General features: G+C 39.9%; 1 protein-coding gene across 1 annotated transcript in view; it reads right to left on the reverse strand.

Moving 5' to 3' along the window:
• Nucleotides 1-799: 799 nt before the first annotated feature.
• The window catches only part of LOC140226226 (transforming growth factor-beta receptor-associated protein 1-like), a 74,250-nt gene continuing 57,034 nt past the window's right edge, over nucleotides 800-18,015 (reverse strand). Inside the window, exons 19-22 of the mRNA XM_072306715.1 lie at nucleotides 4,869-5,084; nucleotides 3,542-3,702; nucleotides 2,922-2,994; nucleotides 800-1,424 (exon numbers count right to left, since the gene is read on the reverse strand). Coding sequence (XP_072162816.1) covers nucleotides 1,086-1,424; nucleotides 2,922-2,994; nucleotides 3,542-3,702; nucleotides 4,869-5,084 — 789 coding nt within the window. The 3' untranslated portion in view covers nucleotides 800-1,085. The remainder of the gene's footprint in view (nucleotides 1,425-2,921; nucleotides 2,995-3,541; nucleotides 3,703-4,868; nucleotides 5,085-18,015) is intronic.

Here is an 18,015-nt window from a genome sequence, read left to right on the forward strand (position 1 = left end):
AACAAGAGGAAGATTTATCAGAGTCTAATAACTTTATATGCCCAAGAGTACGCAAGGCTTGACTTGGTTGGTTCCAGGACATTTGCTTCTGTGACAATTGCTCCCATGAAATATCTGCACGCTGAAAGACAAACATAAATTTTATCCACAAACATAACCCTAACCCTAAACCTGATCCTTTGCATCAAGCTAAACCCAAAACCCTATAACCCTAAGTCCTTGGAGAAAATAGACAAGAGCAATTGTCGCAGGAGCAAATTTCTTGTCACCGACTTGAATAGCTGTAATAAGGACTTCAATAAATGTTGATGCAGTCTTTAAATAGAAATGAGAATCTCACCCAAATATTAATAAATGAGTATAAATATCATACTGTGGTCACTCTGCCATAGAATTTTTATAAAAGTTCACCAAAAAATTCACTTAATGCAAGCCAACAAATATTTGCAATGTATTCAGCATTAACCTGTTGAGGACAGGCTGATTTTGCTATTAAAATCATGCACTTCCCATAGACACTTGCCTGAGTATACTTGGGACTCGTCCTCAACAGGTTAAAATAATATACATGTATTCATGTCTAACCAGCATGTGTTGAATCACTTATTATTCTATCTGTCAAATGGCAGTCACGATTGGAAATTGAGATGTTGAAACTTTGAAGCATCGCTTCCGTATTCCGTCATTGTTTCAGAGTTGATAGCAAAATGTAAACATTTCAAAAGAGTAAAACTTTTACATTTGTACTCCTAATGATAACAATGAAAATCATGCTAACTCGTAAAGAAGAAATAAAAAAACTGATATGGAAAACACATCACTATCCAATGTTTGATGGTAAGAGACAAAAGTCCATTTTTCATTCGATACTCAAGGCAAAGATACCTTAAGACCTCCATGATTAGGTAAAATCAAAACAAACCGTCACTTTTTCCCTGATACATGATAAAATATTGGTTGCATTGCCATTCTTAAGTAGACTTTGGTGGAATTTGAGATGGCTTACAGTGAAGAAGGCTCATAAGGTTTCTACTTCTAACTCTTTAAAAGATTCCTGTACATTCTTCTTTGTAATAAACCCTGTGCTATCCCGAGTCCTTCCTCGTGTTGAACACCCTCCCCGTCACGGGACATACGGCCTTGTTGCGGGCGCACTGGGCGTGCGTGACGACGCCGTTCGGGTACCGCACGAAGGTCGGCTCGCTGAACGGCCGCTGGCAGACCTGGCACAGCCGGTCCTCCGTCATCGGGATGAGGCAGCGTCCGTGGGCGCCCACCTCGCCGCGGAGCTGCAGGTTCTCGCTGCGGGAGAGCGTGTGCTGGACGCGGGACATGCGACTGCCGTGGGTGCTCGCCCGCACGGCATTGGCCAGGAAGCGGGAGATGACACCGACGGACCAGTTTTCGGGGAGCAGCTGTAAAACCTGGAATGGCATAATGTGGTGTATACAGTGAAACCTCATAATGATCTGCATAGGAAAACTACAGTTTACGCATTAAAGGGATAGTACAGTATTGGTGGAGATGAGAATTGGGCTTTTAACTTTTTGCGAGAAGTAGTACAGAGCATACCATTTTTAAAGAGGAATTCAAAGTTTATCTGACGAAAATCGGGTTTGGAATGACTGAAACATCCAAAAACAAAGTAAAACAAAGCAATCGTAAAAAAGTGTGGGTCCCACACTTTACTAGAATGGCTCTGTTTTGGATATTTCAGCCATCTTAAAACCAATTTTCATCAAATGAACGTTGAATTCCTCATGGAATTACATGCTCTTTCATATTTCATAAGAGGTTTCTCATTATCTCACCAAAAAATTTTAAAAACCTGAAATTAGGTCTCAACCAAAACTATACGATCCCTTTAATATAGAGTATCTCTTCATATTGGTTACAAAACTAACACAGAACAATATAGAAAGAATAAGACCTCCAAAATTACCAGAGTCGTTTTATCACATATCCCGCTATATCCAAACTCGTTATTAAATAGGATACCAACTGTACATTTCAAGATACAGTTCACTCCCTGTATAACAAACACAGATACACCCAAATTTTGTTGCAACAAAGTAGAAATTCAGGTCCCAAAATGATATTCTATATATCTTTACAAACTCTATTTGTTTGTCTATAAGGAAATTTTGATATAACGAAAGAAACACTGCTGGTCCTGAGGACTTTTTTTTATTATGGGAGTCACATGTATTAACCAATTTCCACAGATTCTGAGAGAACTCACAAGGTTTTCAACATGTAACAGGTTAATAGAGTTTATTTCACAAACACCGGTACTGGCACAGGGAGGATTGTGTAATACAGTCAACCTTGCCTAAGTCAAATCCATTTGGACTGAACAAATAGCTTCCACTTTCAAAGAGAAAATTTGACTTGAGGGAGAAAAATCAACAGAATATAAAGAGAAAAAGACTTGAAAAGACCTTTGACTATAGGCGATTGCTTGACTTATGCTAAGTTGACTGCAGTATGTGAGGTCGACTGTATGATTTAAAAATAAACAACAACAAAAGCCTGCTTGTTCCAGCCACGGTAGTAGCTACCAGGGCTCCCAACATGCACCTGTCAAAATCAGGATGAGTCAAAGACCAAACAAGGGATATGCTCTCATGTTTCAGTGCAATTCAATGGGCAAAAATAATTACAAAGTCAGGGAGATTTTTATATTCTCTTATCAAGACAAGAAGATTACTGAAGCTTCCAGGAAGCCTCCTGCAGATCACCCAGGGACTTGGCAGCTCTGAACTAGCCACAATGACAGAAAGAAGAAACAGCCAATGTTAAAATGCTACTGCCAGAGAGGGCGCTACTCACTCATCCTGACCTAGCCACAGTGACAGGAAAACATGGAGAAACAACCAGTGTAAGAATATTGCTGCCAGTGAGGGCGCTATGTTACTCACCCTGACAGTATCAAAGTCGGCGTCGGGACTGTTGAGAAGGTTCATTGCTGGCCCCAAGAGGGAGTCCTTCTTCCTGTTTGGAGGCGGAAATAATCAGCACAGTACCAGAATTAAAGCAGGACCAAATCAAACTATACATTTTTACACAAACTGGCACAAATCTACCATGGCATAGGGCAGATATTTCCACACGATAAGAATTTCTACAATGTTTGGTACATGTTTGTTTTTGTGCAATGGGTTATTTGAGCTTTGCCACAACATTTTTATACGCAGTCACTTAAATATTCTTAATAATTGTCACCAAGCAGCAGTCTGGTGCATACTTTGTGCAGTTTTGCATTGTGCTGTTGCTTGTTGTATGAACAGATATGCACATCCCACATAACATTTATGATGTAATTGGTTTCAGAATTTATTTTCATTTTTATCTGTCTTCCTACTTTTTTGTTAAGAATGTTTTGTTTTGTTTTGTTGTGTTATGTTGACAGCTCAGAGGAAAAAAAAAATACAACCAACAGACAGTGTTTAGCATGGCAATGACCTGTCTTTATCTGTTTGGACTACGGATGACCTTTTCCTGCCCCGGATCAGAAGAACAAAGAAGTCCTGGAACTCACCCCTCCATTGGGTCCAGATAGACACTGAGCAGGAGCTGGAACAGTCTCCTGCGGTAGGCCAGGTCCTGGTCCTTTGAGTTGACCACACAGTAATTCTCGGCGGCTCCGTAGTCCTGGAGCTTGTGTACCAGGATCCGCAAAGCCTTGTCATGCTCCTCCAGCTGTGTTATGGGTCAAGGGTCAAAGGAAAATTAAAATCAATGTATGTTAATTTCAAGCAATTTGATGCAATTACACCTTACAAATACAATCACCTTGGAGTTCAGTGTGAATATTGAAGGGTACCAGGTTGAACACTTGATACCGACACTTCCTTTTGTCTGTTTGTATAAGATATTACGACTCGAGCAAAATTTTGTCACACCATTAGGAGAAAAGGTCCCAGCACTGGTATGCACGCCCATTGTTGCATTCTTGCAAAAAGGTAATGTACAATAAGCCAGTTCGGAGTTACAGTTTTGTAGCTCATGGGCACATTGGTACGAATGACCTTTCTTTTTTCTCAGTTGGTTAGGGGCACTTCACTCGTTTTCAGAGCGACATAATGCATAAGCTTTACGTAACAATTTATGGGATTCATCAATCCCGTTCAAACAAAGAATAAACTTGCGTAGACCAGATGAGCAGAATGATCTGTCAATTCACACTTGAGAAAGCATCCATTTCATTATCTTGCATTGGATGTATTGACAATCTCTTTCTATTGATATTGCCAAATACCACTTTTGCTGACAGGTGGATGTGCTGGCAAGCGGCATTTATAAGGATTACATGAATAATCATTACATGACAGATGCTTATCCCAGTAAATTTAAAAACCAACATGCCGGTTGCTCATGCGCAAAGTGGAACTCCGAACTGGCTTATGTAGACGGGCCGAAAGTCATGCCTGGCAAAACAACATGCCAATGGACAGATATTCTACGACATACTGTAAACTGCTTTTATTTTCGCACAATCATGTATTCATTTGCCCTGAGCGGCTCCCCAAAATATTCGCTGGTTCTGAAATTTGGGCAGGCCTTGCCGAGTATGATTCAACACGAACTCACACACAAAATAGTCAATTACTGGGACTGTGCAAACCCCCCCCCCCCCCAAAAAAAAGGACAAAATTCATCTTACTGTAAAAGTAGATATTTTCACATGACTAATTTTTTGCGCCAAGTTGGGTATAAAGAGTTTTGCGTGTTTTAATACCGCGAAATCAAAACATCTACTACTGGAACGTATGACAAGCAAAAATATTTGCGTGCTTTTGTTAGTTTCTGGTTGCGTGTAATGCGCAAAAATTTCGACACCGCGAAATCTTCTGTGTTTACGTTACCTTGCCGTAAAGGATGGCGCACTCTGCGTACATGTCCGTCTCCTTCACTTTGCCCAGGATGAGTTGGACCCGGTACAGGGACGACTCCTGTAGGAGGTGACGTAGCTTGGACCGGCCCAGGTCCAGCTGGGCCCGGGGCACCGCCTCGGCGCTGGTCCTCATCTTTAGGACTTGGTCAAGGTAGAGGACCGCCAGATGGGTGTGGTACTTCTCTTTCTGTAAGGAAAACAAAAATGAAGGAAAAACATTGGAGAAGGGGTGGAGGGAGGAATTCTGTGTGAGTAATTAACTGATACTTATATATACACTGTACCATATACACACCTGCAGTCAGTTTGTTTTGTTAAAAATGTTTTCAAGTCACAAGAAAGTCAATTCGTTAAACTGACAGCACATCACGATATTGCCTCCTGTATCAAACACAGACACATTGTTATATCATCTCAAAGACTGGAAATTGCTCATTTCCCTGCTCAAGACTAGGATGAGTTTTTTTTTCTTTTTCTTCAGTGACAGTTTGTATAATGTAGGACTACAACAAATTCAAACAAATAGGGTCTATATCTAGTGGGGAGTATGAACAATATCTGTCATTGAAACACACACACAGTTTACAGTGTATCAGCTTTTTTGAGCTTCACAGCCAAAGTCAAGAGCAGCCTGGTGAAATAACAAATGTCTCCCTCTATAGATCAACTGATAAGAAATGTCTCCCTCTACAGTCCAACTGATGATGATGGATGGTTGCACAGTGTACATAATTGGGACACTAACAGATTTCTGGGCCACACCCTAATTGGATCGAATACTGATTGCATCAAATGTTCTATATTTTCATTTTACAGCAGTCCCCACATAACCAGGACAGGTCGGAAGAAACCAGTCATGGTGGCATAGTAGGGATTAGGTGGATTAAGGGAATTAGGAGGAGTAGGGGATTAGGTAATCTCTATTCACTGACAATTAGTTTCAATGACATCTGCCAGCCGGTGAAGAGGGCGCTCCATCAGTGGGCATACCAATCAGCTGATAAAGCACCCGTCATGGTTTAACAGCTTCACAGAATTTTCCCCACATACCACCTTCTGACTGCCTCATGAATGGCGGATCACACATAGACAGGCACATGCAATAATTATTGTCCCACTCGCCTGAGAAACAATCGGGCCAGCGCTCTCTGTAGTACCGTGCCATTCATGTTACTAGCCAAATAACGATAAGTGTACGTTATTCACCCTAAAATATCAAATACGATATGCCTTGCCTTCTGGTACTGTTTCCCATGAGTGTACACGCATATTTGCTCACATGGGGGAACATTACCCAACATGTTCCATCCGAGGGCAAACGTAACAAATGAGCCATGCACTTCCATGTGATAGGTAATTATCAAACAGCTTACTAATAACCCATTCAGGGTGTTGCTGTAACACATATTCCCCATAGCAGGGCTGCCAACACTGGAAACTAGTTGAGAGTGAGACTCCCATAGGCCAATGCTATAATTTAGGAGTCAAAATGAGTGAGATCAATAGAAATGCATGCAAATGAAATACAGTTTTAAAGTGAGAAAGGACCAAAATACGTGAGTCTCACGCTCAATGCGTGAGAGTTGGCAGCCCTTCCCATAGACATGCACCTTCTGAGTATACTCAGGGGACTAGTCTTCAAAGGGGTTATACCTGTAATACTAGTATTTGATTACTACCTCATCCATGGTTATGCTGACCTGCGCTGTTAAAGGTAGGGGATACCTTTTACAGACCTCCCAAAATGCAGCAAAACATTAAATATGAACCTCAGGGGACTTGCTTAGGCCACTACTTAGAAATTTGGAAGTCAACAGTTATCTAAAATTTGAATAATGCACAAAACTCAACTACTAAGTAGTTCTGTGTGTCAGCCACACTTAAGCCTTTTTGTTGCATTCTTCTGTATTTGTGATCTATAAACACAAATCTAAAAGTACAAGAGCTGATGTAATAACATATATAGTGTGTGGCAAGAATGTATATCGAAATGTTTGTAAGTGTTGATGAACTTTCTTCACAAAATATACATGATGGACACACATGCAGTACATGGGTCTGCAAAGGTAGCCTAGTAATGTGCTGGAATTTACGGTGAGCCCCGAAAACAATTCAATTCAAAATCTAACGGTCCAAAAAAAGGTACTAAATGTTACCTTCCACTTTCAATACTTTATGGGAGTTTCTAAAATGATACTCTCTTCAACATACCACTGTATTTATACAACTCTTCATTTAAGGCGTGCAAATGGGATTCCCTACCTTTAACACTCTGGCACTTGAGATAGTAAAATAATCCTCACAAATTTAGACCATGTGACTCCCTGTTCCCGCAAGGAATTGATGATGTAATATTGCGAAACTTCCCCCCATGTTGTGAACACGGAGCAGTAAAAAGCAATTGGCAGAATAATACTTTACTCCTTTGATTTAATTGATCTTATTTCATTTCGCTGCCTATCACAGTACACATATGAAAACCATGTGACTTAAGTGCAAGCCTCCAAGAGTTTATTGCCCATCAGCAAAAACATGCACTGAAGCAAATTATGGCAAGAAGCCTGGGCATATAGACTAGGAGGAGAAAGACTAGGAAGCAGAAAGACATTAAAGGGATGGTGTAGTATTGGCTGAGGTGATGGTTCAGCCTTTAACTTTTTGCAAGATACTTAGAAACCACTAAATGAAATGTAAACGAGCATACAATTCTAAGAGGACTTCAAAGTTTATTTGATGAAAATTGGTTTTGGAATGGCTGATATATATCCAAAATTCGGCAAAAACAAAGTTAAACAAAGCAATCCTAATAAAACGTGGGTCCCACCATTAGGAATGCTTTGTCTTGGATATCTCAGCCATGTCAAAACCAATTTTCATCAAATAAACTTTGATTTCCGCTTACAATTATATGCTCTTTCATAATCATATTTTGTATTAAGGTTTCTCAATATCTCAAAATCACAGTAGCTAGTCCCATCTCAACCAAAACTGTACCATCCCTTTAACCCCGGCCTCGACATCCTTCTCCAGAAAGGGCCGCTGGCAAGCTGTTGCCAGAGCATTTTTTTTTTTTGTGCGTCACAGAGATTCCTGAATATATTTTGAACTGCGCCAACCTTGGCAATACATCCATCTCCCTGCGCAGCAGCCCCATTAATTGCCCCATATCCTTGTCACAGTGGAAGAAATGACCTCAATTGACCTTTGGTGCACCAGCTTATCACAAGACAGGATTTTTGAGTAACCCTTCAGAATTTTAAATGCAATGGAAGACCGACAAACCCGAAGATGAACAACCAAAACAATTGCTACATAGCCCTCAACGGCAAGGATCATACAGGTACAATGTAGTTGCGGTTCCTGTAGTTGCTACAGTGTACTTCTCATGTACATTGTACTGAGCGCAATTAAGTATTATCCTATTTTCTTGTCCTCCTACACTTTTTGTTCATTAACAGATGTCATTATGCTGAGTAAATAGTTTTGACATGTGATTAACAAAGTGTGGAGTGTTATTCTGCATATGTGTTTCATGATTGTTTGCTTTGCTAATATGGAGGAAAAGAATATGACTTGCGTTTCACCTCAAACCTTTGCCACTTCCACATTCCACAGTGGTGGGGGTGTTTGGGCCAACCCTGATCGAAGCCATTGACGAGCGCGGCAGAAATCACCTTGAGCGGGAATGGATTGTTCCACCCACTCCCATCCTTGGCACAGCAGAATGGCACTGTCCACGGACCGGTGCATTCTTTTGTGGGGAGGGGAAGTTCATTCTCACATGGCCGGCAGACCGTACCCACAGACCTGGCAAAATCATCCCGCGATCTTTTAGTCCCTAACCCACTATTTTCCTTTTTCCCCATCGCTTTTTAACACATTTTGAAAAACAACCATTGATTGACAAAGCCTCTAATTTCCTCAATAAATGCACCAGAAATAAAACACAATACCTGTATCTACTATAGATATCTATTTAAAATTGTTTCTTTACAACATTCTAGAAATGACCTTCACAAACTGCATTTTATTTGATCTCAATCATATATTGTTTTGAATCATCGGCTTGCCAAATACACTCAGTACAGCCTACCTTTGTTGATAATTGTGTGCAAAGCAATCAGAACTTGAAGAGTATTCAGAAAGCGCAAACCTCCACCAAACAGCTCACTTCTACCCATATTGTGATTTCCACCCTATTTCACAGTCCTACATTTATATCATCTGCACTGTTAGATCCCTTGATCATCTAAACATACTCTCGCTGCCAACCAGCCGTCGCTTTTGACTCCATACTTTCTGGTCAGCAGTGCCGTGGTGTGCACGATGGACCCTACCAATGATAAAAAGTTCTTTTATTGGAAGTTTCCAGGAAAAGTCATACAGTGCACACCCTTACAATGAACACGATTATTTAATGAAATTTCAGTTACAACAAAGTAAAAATTCAGGTTCTAACATTATCAGCTCTATATCAGTTATTGTTTGTTTTGTTTTAATGAAATTTCGATATCACAGAAGAAAACTGATGGTCCTGAAGACTTTGTTACAAACAGATGTCAATTGTTTTCATTTTACGAAAAGGCCCAAAATAGAAATTCTCTCTCCAAAGTGTCTTGGTAAGCATTCTCAGAAATTTTTTGCAAGCAATAACTGGTACCTGCTTGGGTCAGTAGTGACACCTATTAACTGCAAATACTCTGAAGTGTGAGGATGCCATTGAGTAGAAAGTGACAGCTGGTTGGCAGTGAGGGTTTGCTTCTACGGAAGAAAACTGCTACACAAAAGTTAGTTTGTGTAGCAGTGGTGTATATATGCACAGGAAATTATGATGTGATATCAGGAAAATCATTCCCTGGGCTTGTGAAGGTTTAATGAGAAGTTTAAAAGAACCACAAACTTATTGCACTGCATGCCCAGCAACTTTGAAATGTGATAAAACAGGAATATATGGGTCAGAAGGTAGCAAGAATGGGAATTTTCAACCATCTCCAAGGCATCGTTATTAGCAGGTGTAGGAATACAAGGTTGATTACTGTAACCAGTTTCTTCTCTCCTGAATAGCTAGGAATAATTCTATTGGACAGGAAAAGTGGATGAATATATCATTCAAATTATAGTTCTAATTCTTGCATCAAGTTGTTTCTATGGCAACTGATTGACAGAGTGCCCCTCATCAACATAAATACACACCAACTATCCAGTGTTTTCGTAATAGTCGTGAAAAAAAGAGAGAGAGAGAGAGAGAGAAGGCAGGTCCATGATTTTTCTTATCATGGTGGCTACTGAAATGCAAAATGATTGGTGCTTATTTACGTCTATGAAGGGCAATTCGACAATAAGTTGCAATAAGTATGGCACTGCAGCGTCCTGTTAAAATCAGATGGACAGTGTGACATCATGTTGCTTCACTTTTTTTTTTTTGCTTTAGAGTTGAGGTACATGTATACAGACTGTTTGATAGGGAAATGATTACGGCTGAGATATTCTTTTTTCAAGACCCCATTTGTTCTCTTCTCATGATGTTTTAGAGTGATTTACTTGATTAGTAGAGTATGGTTTGATTTACTTTGTTCAGAAGGAAAATATCATAAATAGGTAGGGGAGGGGGGTATAAAAACTTGACCTGAATAACTTTGCCCCCAGTTTGGCCCCTAAATGCAATTTTAGTACACAGAATGTCCCTCTCTTCTCCCCTACCTAGCATAATGGGACAGTCCCCATTGTAAGAGGACTGTGGTAGGATGGTCACAGTCTAATGCACTTGACGGGGGTGCCTTGCACTTTTCTGCCCATGAACCCAGAACTTGGTTGCCCCCTCTATGTACACTTTTCTGGGGATTATAGAAACCATGTTGCACGCAGTTTTACACACCTTGAATATGTTCACAGTGAGTAAGCTAGCTGTGATTTTCAGGTACAAATAGTAGCTCAAAGGCCAATCTTAGATTGCACAGACGTTCAAATTTTGGTAAAGAAAATTTCTGAGATCCTTTGAACAATATTTACCATATTTTGTAGGTAAACAGCTATCTCTGGTATAAAAACAATATACAGCTTTGAAGTTTTGATTGCGCAAGACATTTGGAGTTAAGAGTATGAACTGTATGTGCATGGGTCTGTGATTGTGTGTGAGCTACAGAGTTATTTGAAAAGGTTCCATGACATTTGCTCCTGCGACCATGGAGCTAGTACCATAGCTCAATGCTGCAACATTTGCTCCCATGAAATATCTGCAAGCTATTAAAACCCAAACATAAATTCTACCCACAAATATAACCCTAACCCTCATCCTCATCCTCACAACAAACTAAACCTAAAACCCTCTATCATAACCCTAACCCCAAAGTCCTGGGAGAAAATAAGACCGGAGGAATTGCGGATCAAAGAGCAAATGTCCTGTCTCCTACACAGTACCTAATATGGCAGATTAAAGAAAGACATGAAGATGTATATTCCAGAAACTATTTTGACAATGAACCTGCACACATTCACTTGAGAGTGTGAACTGCAGTGTCATAATAAAGTTATGAAGACCATAAAAATACAATCCTCCTTTGTCCAAACTTTTTATTGACTGTCCTGTCCTGGTCCCCACCATTCAAAATGACAAAACTGTGTGGAGAAAGGAAATGCGCTTCAACGATACCTATCTGTCACCACTTGCTCACTCCACATGACTACGTGGAAATAGAAAATATGCACAACATATTTACAGTGTATTGGCACTCAGAATCAACTCATTATTTTCTGGGGTCAATGCCCTACCTTTGCATTTTTCTTCTTTTTCATACAATATCTATAAATTTCATTTGAAATTGGTGTTTTGGTAAACCTGTTAGCACAAATGAAACTCCTGCCCCCTTCACCTGATGCTTTGTATCTTAAAATGAATCACCTATAAAATTTATGTCACATTCCCCGAGGACATAAAAATTCTTGGTGACAATTATGATGTGGTGTATCTATTATCTACAAATGTATCATATTGTGACTACAAATTCATCGAATGGGTTGTGCATGTAGGCCACACAAGTTATCAATTGTAGCTAAAATGAACCAATTTTTCCTGCAAATAGCTGCCCCTCTCCATAAAAGACTTCAACCAAAACAAATCCAAACACTTGTCAATGAAAACAACTACAGAATGCAAAATCTCTTTCTCCTTTTATCAATCAATCAATCTACCTACAATTTTTTATTTATCTTCTATCTATCTGTTTATCTATCTATCCCTCTATCTATCTATCTATCTATCTATCTATTCCTATATCTATCTATCTATCTATCTATCAATCTATCTATCTATCTATCAATCTATTTCTATCTACCATCTCTCTCTCTCTCTCTCTCTCTCTGAAGATCCTCAAAAAAGATCTGGAAGTCAATATTTCCCATACTCATTTTCTACATTCATCATTCAACAAACATTAAGACCACACACAAAAAAGTAAATCTTTGTGAAATTACACTCGATGTAGACCTCATTTCTAGCTACGAAAGCATTTTGTAGCTTACAAAAGATTTGCACACCAATAAGTAAGACTCTTGCATCTATAAGACTGTGCAATATTTCAAAATCCTATCAACTGTCATTGTTACCATATACCTATAGCCACATCTAGCAACAAGAACCCGGCAACAGCCTCATTGCTATGTACTGACGATGTCCTGATTGAGGATATTATTCTGCCAAACACACACGGAAAACATAATCATACACCTTGAGTGTTTGCATCCAATATCTTGATTTTTCAATCTTGAAAATTAAGTAATGTACAGCTACAGTGTAGCGACAGGATATAGTTCCTCCAAGATTGAAATAGTTTGATCATAATTCATTCATTAAAAAAAAAAAGAAAAAGAAAATCACAAGTTTGTGGATACATCTACCATAGAAGCAGAAAAGATTCTGGAGCCCATTCAGGTTTGTTGTGATAGTTCCTGAATCACTTTAAATGTCATTTAAAATATTATCCATTCTGCCACAGTCTTTGCCAACAACACTGAAAATGTAACACCACGCAAATCACACAGCACTCATAAAAATCACCCCTTAAAAATTAATACTGAATAATCCACACAGACAACTGTGAAAAGATAATCCCTCTATATTTTTTCTTCTTCTGATCTCTCTCTCTTTCTCTTTCTCTCTCTCTTTCTCTCCCCACCCATCTATCCGTCTCTATTCTAAAACATCCTTTGATTTCTGCCAGAGTTCAGATTCCAGAATTCCATTCAAACCGACAGAGAATGAAATCCATGCAAGCCTCATGATCAGAGAGAGAGAGAGAGAGAGGGAGAAAAAAATATCATATAAATCTGAGCTACCTTTGTATTATGATCACACATGAGTGAATCCCACAAAAACGGTTTAGCAGCGGTGCATGAATTCAAGCGAAGAGGGTCTCTTGTACAGGGTGGCTAAATATCAGCTTTGTGATCAAAGATCATATACATTTCAATTGCACATTAGAACATTTCCTGCTAACGCATTGAGGACGGACTGATTTTGTTACAACACAATTTTTCCATACACCCCTGCCCGAGTATACTCGGGACTCGTCCTCAACGGGTTGTTCAACAGTATGTTCCACCTGAAAGGCTTCATAAATGCTATTGAGCGATTTATGACTGTCCTGATTCAGTATTTGTTTCATAGCAACGTTACGTAACTTCCATAGTATTCTGCATCTATTGAGCAGAGAGGCTTGAAAACACTGTAAGAAGGTACAACTTCCTAAATCTCACCAAGGCCCCTTCTGTAGGACAAGAGGACATGGAGGTGACTTTGTTATATAATACTCACCAAAGGTCCCTTCTCCTCTCAAACAAGGCACCCTGGCGAGTTTGAGAGAAGTTGCCTTCTTGCCCTAAAGCAGGGTGCCTTTGTGAGTTTCAGCAAAATTACGCTTCTCAAAGCGCATTTATGCTTCTGTAGGTGTTGCTTGCTTCTATTTCATCTTTCTCCTCCCAATGATGTCCAAACATCTTACTTGATTCTCACTCTATTCTTCCTCACCACTCTTTCTGTTCCTTCTCTACCGTCTCCGCTAGTGCAACTTCAACTTCTAGCCCATTACTGTCCCCCACTCTTCACTTTTTGCCCTCCTTAAAACCCCCATACATCGCTTCCCTCTTCAATTCTCCTCTTTCTAGGCTCCTCTTCTGCCAATGATCTAGATAAGGACTACATACACATGGTGTCACTGCAAACCTTTCTCCCTGATATGCTTCTGCAGTTTGGGGATTTCCACACAGTCCACCACAAGGTGTGGTGCATCCAGGGTCTTATTTGGTTAAAATTTCAAGATGGTTAGCGTTGCAAATTTCCACTGTTTTGTGTTTGTTTGTTTGTTGTTGTTGTTGATGGTGGTGGTGCAGGTGGTGGTGTTTTGTTTTTGTTTTGTTTTTTTCTGCTGGTGTATGAGTAAAGGAGCACATACCAGGTTTGCTTTCGTTTTTAATTTAATTCCACAGCAACTAATATGATGTGCCGGAGAAATCTGGCAGTGAGATTAAAGGTCCTGTTTACCTTTGGGAGCAGTGATTTCAAAAATGTTCAAGATATCACATTTGATGCATATGTGCAGGTCTGTTGTGTCACAAAACATCCTACCATATAACATTTTTGCAATACTGTATACGCTATATATTTCGCGTGGGTTTTATTTTCGCGAATTTCGCGAGTCGGGATCTATTCGCGAAATTAACAACACGCGAAAATATTACCTTTCAAAATGAATCCCTTGCCTTGCCGATACGATCATTTTACGGCTTACCGAACAGACCATACTGGCTAAGCTTGTTTACGTACATAGAGCATGTCCACGTCTAACTACTAGAATCTCTAGTATACACAGCCCAGTCGCTGTGGTAGCATTCGTTGCTAGTAAGTTGAAAATTCACACTTTCTTTGTCACTTCATATTTTCTCTGGTCCCCCAATCGCGAATTTAACCACTCGCGAAAATGTGTGACATCGGCAATTTGCGAAAATTTATGTACGCGAAAATTATAGCGTATACAGTAAAGCCTAAAGTATACAGAGATATCAGTGTTTTTCTCAATAAGCCGTAACTGTAGACAGTTTAGTCTGGAAACATTCTTATCATAACTATTGTTCCCATTTTGTGTATTTAACAACACTTAACATCAATTATACAGATTCAAATTTTTACAGTGGTTGTTTCTATCCCTGACTCACATTTTAGAACTATTTTAAAGCACTAATGCTGGGCTTTTGTTTCATCTGCAAATGGTAAATTATGCCTTTAACGGCAGTGTTTTTGTTTTTGTTTTATTGGTATGTATATGTTACACTCTTCCTTTGTTTTCTACCAAAAGGAAAACTTTTTGGAATAGAGGTGTGTTCACCACCCTCACAGTAACAGACAATGATGTGGTCACAAAAACACCCTACATCTCTTGGAGCTCATCAAATAAGTTCGATCTGGTATTTTTATATTTTTTTCTGGTTCAGTGTGTTTGGCATGGTGCTAATTGTAGCATTCTGGAGGACAGTTTTATGAAGAAAATTTTCAAATAAATGTCTCTAAATTTTAGGAGCTTAGAAAGACAGACTCACTTCCAACTTCCTACCAATCTCTTGGGCACCCTGAAACCCACTTACGGCAGGATGATGAACACTGAACTTACACTTGAACATACACTGAATAAAATGAGAGCATAATGAAGACCCCTGACCTAACACCTCCACTTACACTTGAACATACACTGAATAAAATGAGAGCATAATGAAGACCCCTGACCTAACACCTCCACTTACACTTGAACCAACACTGAATGGCATAAGCCTAGAGCATACTGCAAAGATCCCTGCCACACACTCTCCCCCTCATTTTAATGCCACACCCTATACCTGCACCCCTCTCATCACTTTAGAGGTAGGAAGGCCCAAAGCTTTTGGACCACATCCACTGGCTCTCTCGAAAGGAGAGGTGGATTTGAGGGGGGGGGGGGGGAGAGCTAGGGTATGGAGGAAAGAGTCGAGAATAATTGTCCTAGCATAGCTGAACCACATTGTGCAGAGCTAGCGACCATGACATATGGAATACAAAAGACACCAACTATGTTGTGGCGTCCTTTCGGTATTCCGGGAGGGCTGGCGGGACATGCGAGGGTGTTTGTTGAGGGGCGGGGTAGCTTGGGCATTCCCGTTTGGGATTGGGGGGGGGGGGGGGAGGTAGATGAAGAAAAGGGATGAGGTGTGGGACTGTCTCACATTATTCATGGATTAGGGTGTACACAAAACCACAATTATTCACTGGTGTTAACGTTAGCAGCATATATATCAAGAGGTACAGGTAGTCATAATTATATGAACCAGGCATTAAATATAGCCAAGTGCAAATCCATTGTTGCAGATCCAAGCAGCCTATTACCTGCTAACCTTTTATATTTGATATTTTACAAAAGAATAAGAGAAACAGACAGACAGACAAACAGAGACTGACACACAGATTACGACCTTCCATATTCCTGTCGATAGTCATGAATACGTGATTGAAGAATCTAACTCTAAGCTTACCAAAGTCCCAATTTTGCACCATACAATACACATAATTCCTACAGAGCAGCAATATGTCTGGCATGTAGGCCTAGTGATACAGTTGAGCAATATATTTGACCATAGTCACACCCTAGGGTATGACATGGAAGAACGGATGTACATATCAGCAGTAATCACTGAGATGATATATTCATGACAAGTCCCTGCTGTACATCTTAAATAAACAGCATCCATCCCATTCTACCACTATTTCTGTTACAGGTGCCTGCACCGTCCAAGATGCAAAATCAATAATGCCCTACCCAAACTGCTCCCCCCCCCCCTCCCCCGTCACCATCAAACACATTACATCCAAACCAGTAATACTAACCCCACCTAGTTTATCCTTCCAAGATTGACCACACTTTAAGTTAGCTTCCAGATATAAGACTAGAAATGTCGCTATGGCGACTGATGCCTCCACCATAATGCACGATTCTCCCAATAGGTGTATAGTACAATGTCTTCACAATGTGTGATGACAGTTTCACATAACTGGCAAAATACTGAAATGACAGGTGTGTCAGAAATATCTTGAATGTTCACTTTCCTTGAACTAGGTTTGCTATAATTGTCTAAGAGTGAAGGTACACATATTTGGGGAATTGAGGATTTTTACTTGACTTCTGACCGACCCTTTTATAAGTTCGTGCATTGAGTAATTCTCAAGGTATGAAGAAAAAGTGTAATAACAGAACAAAATAGATTTGTTTTTGTTTTTTTTTGCATTTAAACCTAGCCTGGCTCATAAAAAGTACTCCAATAGACATGTTGATCAGAAATATACAGTGTAGCATAATTAGGGTTTAGAGTACTTTTGGAATAGGTGGGTGAAAAAGTTGAGAGAATGGGGGGGGGGGGGAGGGGCGGGGGGCGGTGCTCTTTCGCTGGCAATAAGTCCAGAATGGAACTGATAAACATTGTAGTAAGGGAGGTGGGGAGCAACAGAAAGAGACAGAGAGAGAGAGAGAGAGAGAATGCCAGCATTCTGGTAGATACCGACAAGTCACAGAAGGACAGATGAAAGAACAATTACGAGATGAAATTTCTGAAAATCGATGCTGAGCAGAACTTCTACAATAGGGTTGGTAGAGAAAGAATGTGTGAGAGAGAAAACAAAACAATTCTTAGCAATGAGTTCTGAAAAAAAAAAACCAACAAACAAATTGTGAAGAGTTGAGAGGTAGGAGAGGATAAAAAGGTGGAAAATTGATGGTTAAAAAAAAAAATGTTCCTTTTGCCATAAATCAGTTCTGAGTTGAAGTGATAAACAGGGGACACGTACAAAAAATGGGGACAAATTCCACTTCTTTTCAATAATGGATGCACTTGTGCCGAGACTGACTGTACTGTACATATGCCACATAATCTCTCCACGTAGAATTATATCATATCTTTTATTTTGGAGTGGAGGGGGTGGGGTGGGGTGTGGATGGAAAGAAACCTGGGCCAATTCATGGATGAGTGGTTACATTCTTCACCATGCTTGCTCGCTGTTTGATCTTGACTTGTGAGGTTTATAAATGAGCCCTGCACCCCCATTAGCA

This window comes from Diadema setosum, chromosome 3 (genome assembly GCF_964275005.1).
Source record: "Diadema setosum chromosome 3, eeDiaSeto1, whole genome shotgun sequence".
NCBI lineage: Eukaryota > Metazoa > Echinodermata > Echinoidea > Diadematoida > Diadematidae > Diadema > Diadema setosum.